We start from the raw sequence: 21,305 nt of genomic DNA, 5'->3' as shown, positions 1-21,305 counted from the left end.
TGGGGAAAAAAATGCCAAATGAACGAATGCCCTTCACACATCATCGAAGTGATTAAATTCTAGATTACTTTTTAAACTGGAAACTGGATATTTCATTTAACATTCCTCTGGCTATTTCTTGCTTATTTACTATTTCATGTAACACCCAGGAACTCAGAGTGACATTGCTTCATGGCTTCATTGACTACAAATGACAAATATACAAAAACTATCCATTTCCTGATCTCTCCTTAGAAGCAGAGTTTTCAGATCCTTCGAAAAACTGTTCATAGGCAGAGTTCCCCGGCAAGATGGTAGAAGGAGCTCTTGTCTGTTCACTATTTGTCCATGACAGGCTCAGAAGTGAGAAATGATTCCACAAAATTTCACAATAAATATTAAATATATAGAATTGTGACGTGTAACATTTATAAAAATAGGATTTATAGGAAGCTCTAGGCATAAAGCGGAGTTCACTTTAAAAACTGTGATCTGAGCGTGTGCATGTTTATTCTTTCTGGCATTTACTTCTTTTGATGTAACTATATTTGTATATAACTTTAGATATCCTTATTACTACGGTTTTTGAAACTTGAGATAAAAACCATAAACATCACTTTAGTTCACGTATTTTTCTGGTTTAAAAAGTGTTTTAAGGGGAAGTTTATCCTTCAGGAATTAGGTCCGAGGGTCCTAACCGTAGGCCCCGTGGATGGATGAGGGAGATGTCTCCGAGTAATTCTTAGGAGGGGATCGTACATGTACATACATATCATGTGTTTATAAATGTTGAATAGATGATACATTTTTGTAAACTGAGGCCATAGCTCATCCTAGCTGATGTTTGAAGGTACTTCACGAAGGAATTCCACATTCTCTTCAGGTATTTCACCTTCTTTATTTTTTCACAAATCTAGATTAAACCTAAGATGGTAAAAGAGGAAATTCGACCCCTTGGATTTAAGCCACATTTCATTGGGACATGTTTATTGTGCCAAAGTGGCTCGTAATTACCCGGACATTTTGGAATCTACCAAAGCAGGCGTGTCTGAACTATATTGCATTCTTATGTTTAAACCTCCATTATCTGCTATGCTTACCTTTCTTGTTTTTCTTATGAACGATTTTGTATATTTTTCAGGTGCTTTAATTCTTTATCCGTGACCAATCAACATTCCCTAACAAAACGAAGCTCCCTATTCAAACAAAATGTATCACCACTAAACTTTCTGTAAAGTATTTAAAATTTATTGAGAATTTTTGATATGTTATACATAGATGGATACAAAGATAGTAATGCCAGTGCAGCTGTACCAAAAAAAATTTCTTTTAGTTGTTAAACGGGGTCATCACTAAGGAAACAGGGACTCGGGGACTTACAATTCTACTTGACTGAAGTGAACATTAGGATGTATATTGCAATGTGTTTCTAGCTGTAATTTTTATATTTAAGTAATATTATTAAAAGGCAAGTTTTCTGAAGTAATATAGGCTGGCGATGGACTCTTGCACCCTGATACTATGCTTTTTCACGTTCGCCTAGTTATGGAATGATGATCCTGAAAGTTAATCATTAAATGCTTCCTAAAAGTTTTTTTTTCCTTTCCTAATCTAATCAATTTGTAGCATGTAATGAACTGATTTCAAAACAAAATGCAATTTACAACATGTGCTTAAAAAATAATGACGATTGAATCCAAATAAGAATGCTTACAAAGTGTTAAAGTCCATCCTCAATTCATTTTTCTGAACTTATAATATTCAGTAAAATAAATATATTTTATGTATCATATCCTCACATGCTAAATCTTCTCTACTTGGTGTCAGCTGGGTAAAACTCTTTGTAAAAAATCTCCACACATATGTATGTATCTTTTCGAAATATATCATTACGACCTTAGAAAATGTATGTTTAAAATTATAACATTGTTGATCCAAGCCCCCGGCTAATTTCTGTGTTTGCATAAAACTAAATATGTATTTCATAAAGATTGCATTCCTTTACCAAATCTTCTACTCCCGCTCATATTGATGAAATAGATCCAGGATCCAGTGGAGGTGCGTGTGAAAGGGGAGCTCCAGGTCACCATTACACAACACAGTCGTCCTGCGACTTCGAATCTTAAAACGTTAGGATTGTTCGGATGCTGAAATGTAAAAATGATCATTTTAGTGCTTTGTGGCCATATCTTCGAAACAAGTACGGTCTAAGCAATTATCCTTCCTAGCCGATAGAGGAAACTTCAGGTAAATGCTGCTGTTGGAAATCCTTCCAAGCTGTGGTCCTCACCAATTAATTTCCTTTCTCATGGGTTGCTGGAAAGGGTTTCCGAGCTGATTCTTGAAGCCTCGGCACAATTGCAACAGGCTGACAAGGGAAAGGGAATTTTCCGGCTGAAGAGAAAGCATGAACAAGGCTAGGAAGCTGTGTACCGGAAGGCTATTCCCTAGGCGTTAGACTTCCGGTTGCCTAGGAAGTCGTAGGAGGACATGAGACCTACTCCCTCACTTTATACCCAGAGCCTGGCACTGAGGCTGCAGTAGAGAGTGTGCTAAGTTTTTAGCTGTTGAATAACTGGATGGATTAATAAATGAGTAGTCAGAGCTTTCAAAATCATGCTAAGGCATTGACAGTTTGGGCAACTTGAGTTTTAGAAGCTTAGTGAAGGCCTGGCTACTACGGTAAAATACAGAAGGCAAGAGACTGTGTTAGCATGTCCAGGTGAGAGATGATTGGACTGAACTAGGTAATGCTCATGGGCAGTGACGGGGAGGCAAGCTGGAGAAGACACTGGAGATTACATCGTCCGGGCTCAGCATCGGTTTGCATGTAGTGGGCAAGAGTGAAAAAGAGTCGCATGTGAGGCTCTGGCTCCTAGTTTGTAAAAGCAAAGTACATGGCATTATTTGCTGAGATCAGATGTTCTGGCAGAAGAATTATTTGGGATGAAATTGATGCAAGCGAGACAGTCAAGTGGAACAATGCAGGAAGTAGATGGACATTGAAGAGCTTAGGTTTCTAAAGGTCAGTTTGAAAGCCACTGCATTAAGGTGACAATTGAAGCAAAGTTCCTCAGAGTGGAATTTGTGTGTCTTTGGACAGCAGTAAGTAACTATTTTTCAAACTGGTCATATTAAGCCATTTCTTTTGCGTAACTGAGTAAAGGTTGTTCGGACAGTTTAACCCATTGCTTTCTTGCTGAAAAAGAGTCAAACGTCTGTTCATAATACAATGGCCTGGGAGACTAGAACAGTTGTAGAGACAAGAGACAACACCGAAAAAGCACTCAAGGGAAAACTGAGTGAGGATTTCGATCTCAGGTTAACGTACAGTTAGGTCTCTTCGCTAATGGAACTCAAATCCTTGACACGTAATGGATGTTCAATAAGCATTATGGACCCAGTGAGTGAAATCCTATTTCTTCTTGTAGACAGGCTCTTTGCTTGCTGTTCCAGACGTGCATGAGCGGACATCTGTAGTTGATGTTTGTGTGCGGTTTTGTATTCTACCTCTACCCTCGCCCGACCCTCAGAAACAGCAGGAATAGTGAGAAGAGCACCCACATTTGCTCGGAGCCTGTCAGCTCCATCAAAGGAGTCCAGGGCACGGTCAAAGAGCCCAAGCTTTGCACTGAGTTTGCATATTGGTGCTACCCCAACAAGGTCTGGCAAGTTATTTATTTGTCTCTAACAACCTTAGTTCGTTCAACTGAAAATGGTAAAGATCATAATACCTGACTTGCACGGATCAGGGAAAGCATATTGGAAAAAGCCTTCCAAAAACTATGAAGAAAATTTGTAGCATTATTTGAGAAAGCTTGCATCTTTATGGTGAAATAAAAGTAGCCAAAATGAAATCCATCCAGTGTAGAAAACCAAAGTTCAAAAGATTTTTAACAATTGGTTAATACAAGACAATGATATAGGAAGTCTATGCAAAAGCAATCACCTCTTTCAATCTTGTTAGCTTAAAGATTCAGAAATAAAAGGGAAAGAAGTAGGTATATTCATAAACATTGAATTTTAGAAGTAGCTTGTGGAGAAGAGATAAGACCACCAGAAAAACAACAACAACAACAAAGCAACAAAAAACAGGCACCTTTTCCCTGAATTGAGCAGCTCAAATCCTTCCTGGATATTTTTAAAAGGTAAAACATGGCTTATTAACTGGTCCAGGTCAAATTTCTTTGCCAGGAAATCAGTCGCCAGTTTTGGAACAACATCTCTGCTTTTGCAACCTGTAAAAAAAAACACATATTTTCTCTTTGCAATTCACTAAACAATTTTCATATTTTATTATATCTGTTTCTTCACTCTCCTAACCTTTTCCCCATGTTGGGCTATTCTCAACAGCACACACATAAGCTGTATTTCTCCCATTTTAAGAAACAAAGACAAACTTCCCCTTCAGAAAAACCTTTCTTGACCCCATCTCTTTCTAGCTGCCCAATATCTTTGTTCGTTTGCCAGAAAAATCTCTTTACAGGAAAAAAAAAATCCATCTCTAATTCACTGTTTCCAGTTCCACTTCTTTTCCTAGCATTCTATTCTGAGTTCACCGAGCACTCTGCTGTTACAGCTCTTGTGAAGGTCACCCATAACGCAGACAATGCTCAATGCAAGGCCAAAGCTTGTTCTCTTTCCACAACATTATCTGGGGTACGAAAACAAGAGACTGGTTGGGTCCAAATGCACTTCTCTAGAGCAGGCTCCTTGGAGGAAATAAGACTTGAACTGAAAAACAACAATACGAGCTATAAGTTGAGCCTCCTCACTTCGACTATTTGTGTGATGCGGGGAGATTATGGGTTATTCAGGAATATTAGAAGGAAATTCAGTTATTCAGTAAATGCTTTTGGGTATGCTCTACTACCAGACACTATGTCAGGGGCTGGAAATACAGCAGAGGCAAAGCAAATGAAATCTCTGCTCTCAGGAAGCATGATCACCCTCTCATTTTCATGCAGAGACACTGAAAATGAACAAGCAAATGCAGAGCACATCATCCAGTGACAGCACAAGGGAGAAAAATAAAGTCGAGGAGGGGTCATAGGCAGTGTTGGAGGACAGGGTGGGATAGAGGCCAGGGAATGTTATTTTATAAAGCTCAGGGAAAGCCTACCTGATAAGGTGACATTTTGGCAAAAAGATAAGGAAAATGATCTAGGCAGGAATATTGGGAAAGAATATTTGGGGAAAAGGCAGAGTAAATGCGAAGGTGTTGAGCTGGTGCTGACAAGCAAGACTAGCGAGGAGGCCAGAGTGGCTGGAGTGGAGTGAGAGCAGAGGAACGGCAGCAGCTGGGGGAAGCGGGCCAGATCATATGGGACCTTCTGGCCATTGCCGGTTTTATTCTGAGCGAGAAAGGAAGCCATTAAAGGGTTTTGAGAGAGGCATGACCTGATCTGACTTCCATTTTAACCGTTGCACTCTGGCTGATCTGTGGGAAATGTTCTATATGGGGCAAAGGTTGAGAGTGGGGAGACCATTTAAAAAGTTACTATACTGCAGGAAGGAGGTGATGGTGGCTTGGACAAGTGATGGTGCTAGTGAGAAACAGTCCGATCCTGGGTATTATTTAAAGATCAAACCAACCGGATTTGCTGAAATAGTCATTGTATAAGAGAAAGAACGTAATCCAAGGCTTGGGGCCTGATCAATGATGGGGTCATCATTATTGAGATGAGAAGATGGTGGGAGGAATAGGTTGAGTGCTAGGGTGGAGATGGTAGAATCAGGAGTAGTTAGGGGCAGGTTAAGTTTGTATGTCTATCAAATACTCAAGTGGAGAAGTCAGGTAGACAATTGGACATATGAATCTGTAACTCTAGTGGAAGTCTAGGCTGAAGATATATACTTACAGGTTATAAGCAGAGTGTGTTTAAAGCCATGAGATCAGAGGAGATTACCTTGGAAGCACATGTAAATGAAGGGGAGGAGGTCCGAGGACTGAGTGCTAGGACACACCAAAATTAAAGATCTGAGGACGTGGAGGATCCAGCAGAGATTCGGGAAGGAATGATCATTGAAGTAGGTGAAAGTAAAAGAACAAGCACAACAGATACCAAAGTAATGTCTAGAAGCTAAGTGAAGAGAGTTTTTGAGAAAAAGGAACCCACCAGCTGTATCAAATCCTGCCAAATGTTCATATAAGACCAGGACTGAGAATTGACCATACTGCCCGTGTCGGTCATTCTGGTGTGAAGCTCAATTGTTCCTTTAAATGCAACAATTCCCTTTTGTTTGTTTATTTTGGCTTTGGGTCCAGAGTTTTTTGTTTTTTGGTTTTTTTGCTGTCGCTATTGGGAATTGAATGAATTCTATTTTCATACACGTTCTTGTGTATATTGAGAATCATGGATTAAATCAGCACTTCCTATCCCATAAAATCATCCCCATAGAGACGTTGCTGGTATCTCACATTCAGGCCTTTGAAGAACTTGAGTTGCAAATATTAATATTAAAAATGCGCCCACCGATATTAGCTCTAAATCAAGCCAAGGGGCGGGCAATCTTCTTTTGTATTATTGCGGTCACAGTCCCATGTTAGATCACTTCATTTTATCCTTGGAAGAAAGACCTTTAAGGGAGATATGATGAGACAATTGCCTTCTCTCACTTGTCAAAGCAACAGAGTTAAAGTCACCACTCCTGGACCAGAGGCTCGAGCGCCTTCCCTACCTCCAAAAATGCATCCTTTCAATGTGCGTCCAAATAAGAGCAGCATAGGGTCGCAGCTGAGCTTCTTGCCTGATGGAGGGATACCTACCAGCACGCAGGTCCCATAGTTCTTATTGCAGGATTCAATGGCATCAATCTGAGTTTAAAATAAAGGAGACCGTTTCTTACATCTTATGGCATTTCATGGACTCATGAATACCCTACATACTATCAGAGTTCCAGTGGTTATTTCAAGTTTCCAAGTCACGACACTAAATTAGGTCCGCATCTGTTTTATTTCCTGCTTGCATTTAAAAATTCTCAACACAACTCTAGTCTTACTTTAACTCTTTCATACATTTGCCCTTTAGTCAAAAAGCAGAAATGATCACAGTCAATGTTCATGGCATTTTCAGGATGCCATGGATCAAAATCCAGGGGAAATTCCTGTGATGTTGTTAGACCAATATCACCATTTCAGATAAGCCTCGGAAAGTCATTTGAACGAAGCGAAATTGAATTAACTACACTAAATCAAGTAAGCTAGTTCGTTGTTGTTGTTGTTGTTGTTGTTAGCCTGAAAATTAAATAAAATACTAAAATATAAGATAAAAGAGTCTCTTTTTTCCCCCCATGGCATCTCCAAGACTAACCCCGCATTTTCTGGTCATTCAGCCGTCCATTTTTTCATTAAAAGTTTTGAACAGTTGCTACATTGTAGCTATGGATGTTGGAATCTTTCAGAGATCAGTGTTCATCAGAATATCACCTGGAAATCCACAGGCCCTAACAATATATCCAATATATGCATATTGGTTCTGTAAACATACAACCTATAATACTGTTGGTTGGTATGGAATAATTCTAAGTGGCACTAGAAAAAGATTACAATGGTAAATTAAAGACAAATTATTGATAAATTACCAAAAGTATTGGAGTGAATTGAATCTGCTACCTGACCTTGAGCAAGACTGACTTTGTCCCATATTTCCAAGTTTCCTTACCTTAGCGCAGGCTGGGGCTTTCTTACCTAGGGTCTAGACTTATTTATCAGACCTACGTGGAGGGATGGTGCAGCCGGCTGCCACAGTGGAGGCATGTTTGAGAAAGTCACAGATTCCTATTCTAAGGGAATTCACGTAAGGAAAAACTAAGCTACGGTGTAACGAGTAAGACGTTGGATACATCATGGATTTGGGGGAAGAGATGCCAAGTTTGGAATAGTCCCTTTTCCACCTAGGTCTCTTCCTTATCTCTCCTCAGGGAGTCGCTTTGTGCTGTTTGGCTTGCTAAAGTATAAAAGAAGGATTCACCTTTGCCAAGAAATCCACATATACGAGGAAGAGAATGCAAAAGTTTGTCCAGATGATTGGCTGCCTTACACTCTGGTCACGTGAGAGTGGTGCAATGTGATACTTAACTTTGGTCATATAGACCGGCTCATAGCTTTTGACTTTTTAGGCAAAACTGCTTCATGGTTACCAGGTTTTGCCTAACATGTATTTCCATAATTGCTTGTTAATAAAGCTATACAAAATGAGTGTTACTTTGCATGATCAAATAGGTTGGGTATTGTGTAGCTCCCCTAAACTTGGCTCTTACCATCGTTTCAAGATGCCCAATAACTTCAAAAGTATAGTCCACACTGTCTCCTGTCATTTCTGATAGCACCTCACTGATGGGCTTAGTAAAGTCCTTGGGGCTGATGCACTCAGTGGCTCCGACAGCCATAGCTTTCTCAAATTTGCCTTTGTTGAGGTCAATTCCAATGATCCTGGATGCACCAGCCAACTTACAGCCCATGATGACTGAAAGGCCAACTCCTCCCAGACCAAAGACCGCACAAGTAGAACCAGGGGTGACCTGTGGAGAGAAAATTTTCTGCAAATTCTAGAGGTAGGATAAAAAAGTTAAACCTGCAAAGTATCTCCAGTATTAGAAACACACAATTTAGAGGACCACTATGATGTCAGCATTGGATCACTTGTTCTGATGATGATGCCATGAAGAGCTCTGAAAACAGCAGAAGTTCTGAGAATGGAAAAACAACCAACCAACCAACCAACCAACCAACCAACCAACCAACCAATCGACCAACCAACAAACCCCAGTATTTGCCAAGTAAATGAAAACACTTTATAAAATTTACATCTTTCAGGCCTTTGTCGTGGCAGTTTTTGCAGACTTTCAGCTCCCATCCATAACCTCATCTAATCTCATAGCAAGATGAAATAAACACTAAGTTCTCTATTATCTCTTCTCTACAAAGCTATGCTAAGTCTGGTTTAGGTTTGGCCTGACTAGAATTTTCTTAGTAACCATAACTCTGAGTCATTTGTAAATTAATTGGTTTTTCTATGAAAGCCAACTTCCATATTTCAATTAGATGATCCATATACATATATAGTTCCAGGAGGGAAATGTAGTTAAATCATTTTTGGGATTTTTACCCTGTGCTATGCTATATGAAAGGAGGTTCTATCCAAAAGTGATTTTCCTGTTGGAAGAGCCCTAATTATGTTTCACATCAGGTAGCAGAGACACTTGAACTCAGGGAGACACACAGAATGGGTATGGCACTCATGGTGATCATCTCTTCTTCCTCTCCCTCCCTCCCTCCCTCCCTCCCTTCCTTCCTTCCTTCCTTCCTTCCTTCCTTCCTTCCTTCCTTCCTTCCTCCCTCCCTTCCTTCCTTCCTCCCTCCTCCCTTCCTCCCTTGCTTCTTTCTGTCTTGCACCCTCTTTTTTCTCTTTCTTCTCTGTTTTTTCAGACTTTCTCATTCTCTGGCTTTGTCCCCCCTTGTGGAAATTAGCTGAAGAAATATGTATGCATGTGCTTTGAAACGTCCACATTTGAAATGTTTGCATTTCTTTAAGTCTTGTAAACAAAGGCTTAAAGAGAACGGAAGTAGTATTGCACCCACTCTCCATGAATTTTAAGTTCAGTTACGGCATCCTAGTCTCTCAGTTCCATTTCTGAATTTGGAGCTTTGAATTCAGTGCAGTCATTCTTTCAAATATCATTCGGTCATTCATTTATCCACTCAACAAACTTTACCGATCGAGTCCTTGAGGGTCGACATTTTACAATTTTACAACAGAAATTAAAATGAGCATTTTATGCCTTACCTCTCGGTTTATCTGCTGACTTAATTGTCTAGATTTGAGATGAAATATTTTGTTAATGGTTGAATTTCAGGTTCTAGATTTAGGTACAAAAGCTATGGTTCTAACTTTGTCTTCTGGGATCTCAATCAGCCTTCCTCATTTAATCTCTGGTAAACCTTAAACTCTGGTATCCCTGAAGTGTGGTCTTTCTAAGTGCCAAGAAACTGCACTATAAAACACTTCTCCCTAGGTCTCAGTCACCCATCTGTAATGGGATAGTTTCTTGACCTTCTTGTCAGCCTGCATCTGAATCTTTAAGTGGATCATGGCCCCAGTATCTGCTAACTTCAGATATTCCCTCTACCCCAAAATACAAGCAAAGAAACAAACAAAGTCATCAATAACAACGACAGCAGCAAACCAACAAATTCTCTCCTTCGCTCAGCCTCCTCTTCTAAATAATGGGAACTGGAGATTAACATCTATAGCAAATTACCCATATTACTATTGTAGGAGGAAGCCAGAGTCTAAAATAAAAATGTCAAATGTAAGTCATTTGAAAATATTTTATGAATTTAAAATGTAGTAAGGTTCCACTTCTCACTGTTCTGATCCCCTTAGTGTACTTTAATAAAAATCTGTGTTCCACCATTCCAAAGGTCTTCAAGACCTGCCTTTGATGGGTTCCTGGAATATAACTTTTGTGTCTTTGGAATTTCCTGCCTGATATAAGTGTCTTTATGTACCTGAGACCTTGTGCTATGCCAGATAGTTTATACTAACAATGAGGTTTATGGTGAATGCCCGAGGCTTTGAGTCATTAGCTTGACCACAGGTGGTGCTGGCGTCTGAGTAGCTGAGCTCAGACATGTGGGCGCTGCATGCTCCCCAGCAGAAACCCTGAACACCAAGATTTGAGTGAACTTCCCTGGTTGACACGCATTGTTGCTTTTCATAAGTCTTCAAGTCACGCATTGTTGCTGGGAGAATTAAGCTCTGTCCATGGGACACCTCTGAGAGAGGACAACTGCAAGTTTGTACCTGATCTTTCCTGGACTCCACCCTATGTGCCTTTGTTGGAGGGCTGGTTTTAATAGTATCCTTTTGCTATAGTAACCTGTAACCATAAGTATAACTTTTATAAATCCTTCTAGTGATCATCAGACCAAAAAGGGGTTTGAGAGACTCCCAACGTACCTTTAGATTCGGTCTGACCTATTTTCAAATAGGCAAAGGAAAGAATGTATGTTTTCTCAAGTGATTTACCCTAAGTGAGCTTCCAGGAAAGGATTAGAGCTAAAGTGGAGAATGTCATAGTTAATAGTCTATCAACCAAGTACTAATATGAGGTTAATATACCAAATAGAATTTAAAAAGTTACAAATACTAATGTAAAACTATGTCCAATGTCCCTTCTTTCACCTCTATCTTGGTAGGAAAATCCTTTAAAAATAAAAAAATAAAAAAAAACAACAACAAAAAAGAAATAGACCCTTGGAGAAGCACTATTCCATCTCCTAGATTTTCCAAAGAAATCTAGAAGCAAATGGAACTCAGATATGTCACTGATATGTGCATGCATGCTAATGTTATACATTCATAAATCTCAGATCTGTCTTGAACATATATCGGAGATAAATCTACCTTTCTGGAGCTTGTAGTCTAATGAGGAACACTGAAGATACAATGAGAGTTTGAGATTTGGGATGCACACTATTCATGAAGCAATTATGTTCCCTTGAATAATGGGAAGAAGTTTCTGCTTAGATAGAGCAGAAAGAAACAAAAGAACTTCTCTGAGCAAGAAGATGATTTTTAAACTAAGAGTGATGTTAAGGAACCAACCACATGAGGGCTCAGGATTGAGTGTTCCAGACCAATGAATAGTGTGGGTAAAGGCCTTCATGCAGGAATAGCACAGCAGGCTTAAGAATCCGAAGAGGCAAGCGCGGTCGGATTATAGTGGGCGAGACGTGGTTGTCCTGAGTGTTAAAACCGCTGAAGGATTTGGCGGTCAAAAAGTAATGTGGTCCAATTTATGTTGTATAAAGTTACTCTGGCTTGTAAATGGAGAATTATTGGAAATGGTCAAGAAGAGTAATGAGGAAAATAGAAGAGAAGCAACTGCATCTGTCTAGTCAAAATATAATGATGGTAGTAAATTAAAGAAAATGGAGAGATTTAAAATATACCTTGTACATAAAGTCAACAGGAGGTGCTGCCGGAATGCATATAAGGTGGTAGAAAGGGAAGATCAAGAATAAAGAAAATTGGAGTGGGCAAAATATGTTTGAGAGTCATGGAGTAAGAAAATTAAGAATTCAGTTTTATACATATTCAGTTTGAAAAACCTGTGAGACATCCAAATGGAGATGTCAGGAAGGGAGTTGGATAAAAGAATTTGGAGAGAATGTGAGCTACACATTTGGAACAAACACATCAATAGTTTTTCTAAAGACTTTGGAATTGATGAGAGCACCACAGTATGTGAATTGCTTGTATTATCCGTGGGAATGGCTGTGCTATTACAAATTGTGTGTTATTCTACTCACTTCTTTGACTCCTGAAGTGTAACAAAAACTGAGTCCAAATAATCATTCTTAAAAAATCATTAATGTTTCCATCCATTATGAGCTGAATTGTGTCTCCTCCGAATTAATATGTTGAAGTCTTAACACCCAATACCTAGGAATGTAATCTTATTTGAAGATAGTGTCTTTGCGGAGATTATCAAGTTAAAACAAAGATATTAGCTCAGGTCTTAATCCAGTATGACTGATGTCCTTATAAAGAGGAGACATTTGGACACAAAGACGGGCATAGCTGGAAGACAATGTGGAAAGACAGGAAGAAGACAGTTAAGGAGAGCTGCCTGGAACAGATCCCACACTCCCAGCACTCACAATAAATCAGTCCTGCCAGCACTCTGATTTTGAGCTTCTATTTCCAAAATATGAGACAATAAATTTCTTTTTAAGCCATCCACTCTGTGGTACTTTGCTATGACAGCCCTAGCAAACTAACACACCAGTGTTGACATTTAGTTTGTAAAACAGAAATGGTGAATTTCAGACCTAAAGTTTGGAACCCAAAATTTAGAAACAAAATTAAATCTAGAAATTTTATTTTTATTTATTTACAAATAAAGTTTCTAATCTGAATTTTTTATTTTTCCTCCAGGGGATTTGGCATTGTATACCAAAAACAAAAACAAAACTAATTAAAAGATATGTTTTCAAAATTAAAAAAAAAAGTCTTTAGGGTTCCAAGAAAAAAATTAAAAAACAAAATCAATATACAAAAATCCATTGCGTTCCTATGCACTAACAATGATTTTTCAGAAAAAGAAATGGAAAAAAAAAACATTCCTTTCACAATTGCAACAAAAAGAATAAAATACTTTGAAATAAACTTAACAAAAGATGTGAAGGACCTATACACTGAAAACTATAAGACCTTATTAAAAGAAATCGAAGAAGATACAAAGAAATCAAAACATATTCTGTGTTCATGGATAGGAAAAATCAACATAGTTAAAATGACCATATCACCCAAAGCAGTATACCCATTTATGCTATCTCCATTAATCCCAATACCACTTTTTAAAAAGAAATAAAACAAAAAATTGTCAGATTCGTGTGGAACCATGAAAGGCCCAGAAGAGCCAAAGCAATCCTTAAAAAAAAAAAAACCACAAGCCTGGAGGTATCATATTGCTTGACTTCAAATTACTCTGCAAAATGGCAGTAATCAAAACAGCATGGCATTGGCAGAAAAACAGACGCATAGACAGATGGCACAGAACTGAGAACCCAGAAATAAACCCACACGTGTATGGGCAAATAATTTTCAAAGAAGGGGCCAAAAACAGACAATGAATAAAAATAAAAGCCTCTTCAATAAATGGCGCCGAGAAAATTAAAAAGCCACATGAAAAAATAATGAAAGTAGACTACTATTTGTCACCATGCACAGAAATTAATTCAAAATGGATCAAAGACCTGAATACAAAACCCAAAACAATAAAGTGCACAGAAGAAAAGAAGTTTTAAACTTATGGACCTTGGTTTTAGAGAAGATTTTATGAATTTGACCTCAAAGGCAAGGGGAGTGAAAGCAAAAATAAATGAATGGGACTATATCAAACTAAAAAGTTCTGCAAAGCCAAAGAAACTATCAACAAAACAAAGAGGCAACCAACTGAGTGGGAGAAACTATATTCAATCAACATCTCCAATAAAGGGCTAATATTCAAAGTATATAAAGAACTCATATCACTCAACAATAACAACAAAAACCCAGACAATTCAATGTAAAAAAAAAAAAAAAATGGGCAGAGGACCTGAAAAGGTACTTCTCAGAAGGCATACAAATGGCCAACAGATATATGAAAGGATGTTCAACTTTACTAGCTATTTGGCAAATGCAAATCAAAGCCACAATGAGATACTACCTCACACCTGCCAGAAAGACTATTACCAACAGGACAATGACAAGTGTTGGAGAGGCTGTGGGTAAAGGGAGCCCTCATACACTGCCGGTGGGAATGTAAATTGGTACAGTCAGTATGGAGGGTCCTCCAAAAAAAAAAATTAAGAATAGAATTACCATATGACCCAGCGATCCCACTTCTAAGCATCTATTCCCCAAAATTTGAAAACATTCCATCATAAAGGTATATGTACTCCTATGTTCATTGCAGCATTATTATTTATAGTGGCCAAGACATAGAAACAAGTAAGGTGCCCTTGGATAGATGATCAGGTAAAGAAGGTGTGTGATACCTACATACAATGGACTATTACTCAGTCGTGAGAAAAGATGAAACACTGCCGTTTGAAACAATGTAGATAGATCTCAAGAATATCATATTAAGTGAAATAAGTCAGATGGAAGAAATCGAAAACCATGTTCTTCACTCACATGTGAGGTATAAATCTGAAAAGTAACAAACGAACACGACAAACAAAAATACCCAGATATGAACAGTTTAGTGTTTCCAAGAGGGACAGGGACAGGGAGGGAGGTGTAAAAGGGTAAACGAGGAGTCAAATATATGACGATGAAAGGAGATTTGACTTTGGGTGACGAACACGCGACGTAATATATAGATGATGTATTATAGAATTGTACACTTGACACCTATATAATTTTTAACCAATGTCACCTCAATACATTTAATAAATAAATAAAATGAAATAGAAATGAATACAAAGGAAAAAACAAGCCCATCTTTCTTCTTACCTTGCCAGTTTTAACGGCAGCGCCATATCCTGTGGAAAATGCACATCCAAGTAAACAAATTTTCTCTGAAGGAGCTGCATCATCAATCTTGGCAACGGCAAATTCACTCGCCACCGTGTACTCTGTAAATGTACTGATGTTCATAAAGTGATAGATGGTTTCGCCCTTGCATGTAAATCTGGAAGTGCCATCAGACATTACGCCATCGGCCTTCAAGCTGTTTGATACATCAAACACACATATTAGTTCAATTCGAAATTTAGCATTAGATTTCAAAACAACGTAAATGGCATTACAGTAAATGACTGAAACCTACTCGGTCATAATGCAAAGGTTTCCATCTGGATTGCGGCAATATTTGCATTCTCTACACTGAGGGAGAAAGAGGGGGATGACTTTGTCACCTAGAGGGAAACATCAGAAGATGGTGGTCATTAACATTCAAATATGAAATAAACAAATGTGATTTGAGCCTATGCCACGTGCAAGAATTTCTTAAAAGTATTCTAAATTTTATGTGTCATGAGGTTTGCTCGCTAAAGGTTGAGACTGCTAAATTAAACTTTACTCCGTATCATCCATCTCCTTGTATCCATTTATCCTCCTAAATCATGTTAAGACCCTCTCTAATGATTCCTAGTTGTGCTGTTTCCTTTGAGAGGTTATCTCAAACTTGTGATTTGATGTACGCATACCGGGTTTCACCGTAGTGACTCCTTCTCCAATGCTCTCCACAATCCCAACTGCTTCATGTCCCACAATCACTGGAAACTTAGATGGCCACATTCCTTCTACAACATGGTCATCTGTGCGACAGATTCCTGTGGCCAAAATCTGTGTTCAAAGACAAGAACATTGCACCAACCAGCACCAAGTGGTCATTTTACACTCGGAAGGATATTTAACTCACTACTAAAAAGATCATTGTTTATTCGGTATGATTGTCTAATATAGTGGTGACTTATAGAAGATTCTGAGCCTAATATCGACCATCAGGCAAGATCCCTCTCATCAAGGGATTTACAATACTGCTGCCTCTGGCCCTACTTTGAATCTCATTGCCTTTCTGTAGTAAATTGTTGCTCTTACGAGGGAACCGGAATGCAGATTTTACCATGTGGCCAGCACAAAAGTAGATTTTTACAGCTAGGTGCTCCTAGGACTCTCTCAATGAAAGCTAAAGGGAACGGCATGCAAGAAGGTAAGCGAGGAGCAAAATCTTACTGTTATTACAGTGCCCAGGTAACAGGAGAGGGTCAAGGAAAGATTGGCAGCAATGCCTACTCAACAACTTTGTGTCCAAACCAACAGTTAGGCTCTGTCCAAAGGAATGAGGAGAAACACTCCCAGAAGTTGTCCTTTCTCCAGGCACAAATGAGATTGTAAAGTAATCGCAATACTCTCCAACTCCCAGAAGGTTTTAAAAGAAGTCATTAGTCATGATTACTAGCCACTTTAGAAATCAGAGCCATGTCAATAAAAAGGCAACAAAAAGAAGAGCGATTAATTTTGCTGTTTTTAAGGGATAATCACGCCATTAATTTCCTATCTAGTATGACAAGATCCTTAACAATAAGCAAGACAAGTAAGAGAATTAATACACAAAGTTTGGGAAACATCTTCTTTACGAATCCAACCACATAGCAATGATATACTCAGTGTAGGTGTGATAATATTTTAGGTTTATGTATTCTAAGGCTTGTTACCTTAATACGAACTTCTTTAGCTTTTGGTGGGGCAACTTCTACTTCCTCAATGGAAAAAGGTTTCTTCTGCTCCCATAACACAGCCGCTTTGCATTTAATAACCTACGTGAGAGCTATAATGGGTCAGAATTATGTCGTTACAAATACAGATTCCCAAAATACTATAAACGTGGACAAGAAGATTTCATAAAATATTCTAATTTTCCCATGATGACTTTCATAGAAAACTAGAATTGTAATTCTTAGAGATCATCTTTTATGCACCTGTGTCTGCTGTGTGAGAAATGCAGCCCAAATGATCGATCCGGGGTCACATAGTGCATGAGTGGCAGGGCTGGGCTAGATCTGAGGTACATCCTTTCCAGCCCTTTGCTTTTATTGCTTGTGGTCACATGATAGTTCAATAAACTAGGCTCTTGTACTACAATTTCAAATGACCAAAATTGTCATCTGTACAAATTATCCACAATTCAAATTTATAAAATAGGAAAGGCTGCGGATTTTTCTGCAAGAATTCAAGCCAGTATTTAATTGCTGTATGATCACATAACAGTGGGGAAAGAAATAGAAAAACGAGCACAGTTAGAGATGAAGGGGCCATAAAGTTGATGCGGTATGCAGACCATGGGTTCCTGGATGGCTCTGGGAATTTACATCTTTGCATCTCTTTTCTACACCTAGTCCAGTTCTTGCAGCTCATTGGGTCTCAAAGGCTTAAAGCAGAAGTGACAAAAGTTAACACTTTTTGATATATACAATGTTTAATCAAATTTATAAGGAAAACATGTAGATGTCCACTCTTACCACTCCTGCTCTCCCACGTACCATATTCACACTCAGAGACACAGCCAAAGGACAAAAGGAGGAAAATACAACAAGTGAACAAATATATCATAAAGCGTTTGTTCTCCTTGGTTATAAGAAGGGGTTTTGCTAATAAACAATGACGAGATACAGTTCTATTTTCGGTCCACAGTAACTTTTCATTTAATGAGAATACACAGTATTGTCAAAGGGGTGGCAAACTGGGTGTTCCATTAATGCCATGGCCTTACAACAATAATTTCAGTGTACATCAGTATACTTAAGACTTGTAATCCTTGTATGTGGTCCGTTTTATTTTTTTTTAGCAACTTTATTGAGATATGTTTGACTTATAAAAATTGAACATGTTTAAGGAATATAACTTGATGTTATATGTATTCATCTTGAAGAGATCACTACAATCAAGCTTAATCACTTATTAATTAGCTCTACATAGTTACTATGGTGTGTGTGTGTGTGTGTGTCTGCGTGCGTGTGCGTGTGTGCATGTGTATATTCAATATCTATCCTTTTAGCAAATTTTGAGCATATAATGCAATATTGTTAACTGTCATCACCATGCTCATTCATCTTGTATAACTGAAACTTTGTACCCTACCTAAGAGTATTTTGACCTTTTCATCCTATAATTTAATTGTAAAAATCTACCTGAAAAATGTTCAATTAAAGACAATCTCAATACATATTAGATTAGATGTCATCACAGCACTACTTATATAATCAATATGTATAAATAAATATGTAAATAATCATAGAGAAATGATTAAATAAATTGTGGCATATCTAGAAATAAAGAATTATACATTTAAACACATTAACAGATTTAAGTAGGAAAAATAGAATAGAGTATTAATAAATAGTGAGACTACAACTACATACAATATGGTGAAAAAGAAGTGAGGAGGGAAGAACAAATTAAAACGAAATCCATAGTAGTCTCGGATATAAGACTGTGGTTAATTTTTCCCCTCATATTTCCTGATTATTCAAATGTTTTAAGCTCGTCATTGTTATGGACTAGATTGTATTCCCTTCAAATTCATATGTTGAAGTCCTAAACCCCAATACTTCAGAATGTCTCTGAGATAGTCTTTTAAGAGTTATTTAATTAAAATGAGGTCACTAAGGTGGGCCTTAATCCAATATGATTTGTGTCTTTATAAGCAGAGGCGATCAGGAAAAGATCATGTGAAAATGGAAAGAAGATGGTCATTTACAAGGAGAGAGGCCTCAGAAGAAAAAACTGTACTGACACCTTGATCTCAGACTTCTAGCTTGCAGAAAGAACTCTGAGAAAATAAATTTCTGTTTTTAAGTCACCCAGTCTGTTATGACTTGTTATGACAGCCCTAGCACACTAACAATCATCTTTTACCTTGTTAATGAAAACAAACATTTATTCTACAAGGGAGGAAACTACAACCCATAATGTAAAGGGAGCTGCTCCTTTTATGAGCCACCCTGAAACACTAGAGCAACTTGGGGTACATATAACCCTTCTGCAAACCATGCCTTTGCATGGCTATCGCTGTATCAAAATTATGTGGTTTTTATGCTATTTCTGAAATTATACCCAGTATTATTAATCATAAGTGGAAAGTGCTGCTTTGAGCCTACTGAGTTCAACATCATTGGCAATGCTCTAACAGTGGCTAGATATCCACTTGATAGAGGGGGATAACTAGAACTTAAACATCTGTTGGTCTGATGAAGTTCTAAATATTTAAGATTCGTTCCAACTATAAGATTCATTAACTTCTGTGGGTAGAGTTTCTAGCTTCCAGAGTGCAAAATTAATTACCTAATTAATTTAATTTTGCCATGTTCCTAACCACACCAGAATGCTATTATTCTACTCCTATTCAATTCTAGAAACAATGATTTCTAATTCTCACCATATAGGGTCTCCTCCATTGTCGTGTCACTCAGACTTCAAATGTCATCTCAAGTTTTCCAAAACTTAAGATAGGCTAAATGCCAAGTTGTATAAATAAAAACAAACAAAAGCACATAACACTACAAAACTGTGTACCATTTAAAGCGAGGAACTACACAGACCAACTTGAAAATGAAAAAAATGCCAAAGCTATTTCTAAAGTTGATGCCAACTCTGTTTCTAAGGAATAAACATACTTTACTACAATGTATTCTTGTTTTGGAAGATTTTTAAAGCATATTTTGATGAAAACTACATCCTTAAGAAAACTAAAGGCACGATACTTTGTTGTCTACTTTGCATTCCACAGTTAGCACTTTCCCATTAACAGCAAGCAGATCTTTTCCAACAGCTGGAAATGAGACTCTGGTCTCCTACTGAATTAGAGGTGAAGGCAACACATTCAAATGTGACTGTTGAAAGTTTCCTTATGGATACATTTTGCTTCCAAGAGCAAACGCCCAGTTATCTTGAAATTAAATTATTAATAATGTCGGTACAATCCATATGGCTTCATTTTCCCCCTACATTCTACTAAAAAATATTGCATATGCTGCTTTATCCCATTTTACTGGCACTCGGAAACACCCTCCCCAGGCATCTAATTTCTCAGGAAATATCCCCAATTGCTTAATTGCTTTAATAAAGTCAAAGTTCTAAAAATATCAGAAATGTCTACTTACTTTGCCAGCAGTGGTCATCTTATCTTCCTCTTGGTTTTTTATTTCAATAAACAGAGACTTTTTCTCACTGATAGTTGTCTTATGCTACTCTAAATAGCAAGACTTATATTTGCAGATGAACGGTCTGGCTCAAAAGTTTCTTCTTCAGCAATGTAACTCAACACCACATCCTTTACAGATTACATCATGAAAAGAAAAACAGCAACTTATTAAGATTCAAGCTAAGCGTGGAGAACTTAAAAAGACAGGATAATCAAGCCTAGTGAAAAGGGCTGCTCTCACCCTTCTTATATTTGGCAAAATAGAAACAGGACGGGCCGGTTGAGTTCAACACAATTCATTAAAAATGTATCGTGTGCTTCTTCAGCTGCTCTGCTCGGCACGGCTGACTGCAGGGAGGTGCATGTATATTTGCATTTATGTTCTACTTCATTTTACAAAGACTTCATGTAGTTTGTGTGAAATATGTAATTAAACATAAGTGACAATAGGGCCAAGAAAATGAAAACAAATTAGAAGGTCCAGATTTGGAAAGGGGTGTTTGGGGTACACAGATCATAAATGTGGACAGCTATGGTTTCCAGGTGTTTGGGGGTAGAAAGAAAAGTAAAACTTGTTGCCCCCGCACATGGACAGATTATGACCTGGATCCAAATCACTGTTACACGCAGAGTTGCCTCCTATGTTGTGTAGATGGTGCAAGGCACAAGTATGCACAGTGCAGGCAGGGCAGAGGGAAACTGAATTCCAGCCTGCATACTGGCTCCCAGAGGCCAGGGGGCTTCCTTGACTTGGCAAGTGCTTATCTCTTCTGAAGTAGCTGTTGAATCAGTTCAAACCACCGGTTTTTTCACATAAGCTGTACTAGTGTTGCAATCTCCTGAGTTTACTGACTGTATTGATAGGAGAATGTGCAAGAGAGGTTTCATCTGTTACCATACGTGGGGCACACTGGCACACTCACCTCCAAGTAAGTTCATTCTCCACAAAGGACGTTTGACCCTCGTGGACGGAATGGGTGAGACAAGTTTTCTAAGTCTTCACACAAAGCTGTTCAGACTATGAAGTATTTTTCAGACAACAGCTCTGAACAAAACTTTCTTTTGAAAAACTGTTCAAAGCTTTGCCACAGAGATCTCTCTCTATATAATATAGCAAGTGTCAC

The 21,305-nt window shown here is 38.2% G+C and overlaps 1 protein-coding gene across 2 annotated transcripts; it reads right to left on the bottom strand.

Moving 5' to 3' along the window:
• Window positions 1-1,205: 1,205 nt before the first annotated feature.
• On the bottom strand, window positions 1,206-20,467 carry ADH7 (alcohol dehydrogenase 7 (class IV), mu or sigma polypeptide). Of its 2 annotated transcripts, none has more exons than XM_016133600.2 (9): window positions 20,141-20,467; window positions 16,697-16,809; window positions 15,686-15,824; window positions 15,307-15,394; window positions 14,991-15,207; window positions 8,242-8,502; window positions 6,661-6,796; window positions 4,079-4,217; window positions 1,206-2,126 (listed from the first exon to the last, which is right to left on the bottom strand). In XM_016133600.2, the coding sequence occupies exons 3-9, from the start codon at window positions 15,774-15,776 to the stop codon at window positions 2,102-2,104; spliced, it is 957 nt and encodes a 318-aa protein (XP_015989086.2). In that variant the 5' UTR covers window positions 15,777-15,824; window positions 16,697-16,809; window positions 20,141-20,467; the 3' UTR covers window positions 1,206-2,101. The 2 variants fall into 2 exon arrangements, with proteins under 2 accessions (XP_015989086.2, XP_015989083.2); XM_016133597.2 differs by having other exon boundaries at window positions 16,697-16,798; window positions 20,141-20,466.
• Between the last annotated feature and the right edge of the window lie 838 nt (window positions 20,468-21,305).

This window comes from Rousettus aegyptiacus, unplaced genomic scaffold, assembly GCF_014176215.1.
Source record: "Rousettus aegyptiacus isolate mRouAeg1 unplaced genomic scaffold, mRouAeg1.p scaffold_m13_p_10, whole genome shotgun sequence".
NCBI lineage: Eukaryota > Metazoa > Chordata > Mammalia > Chiroptera > Pteropodidae > Rousettus > Rousettus aegyptiacus.
This window is presented reverse-complemented; position numbering and strand designations above follow the sequence as displayed.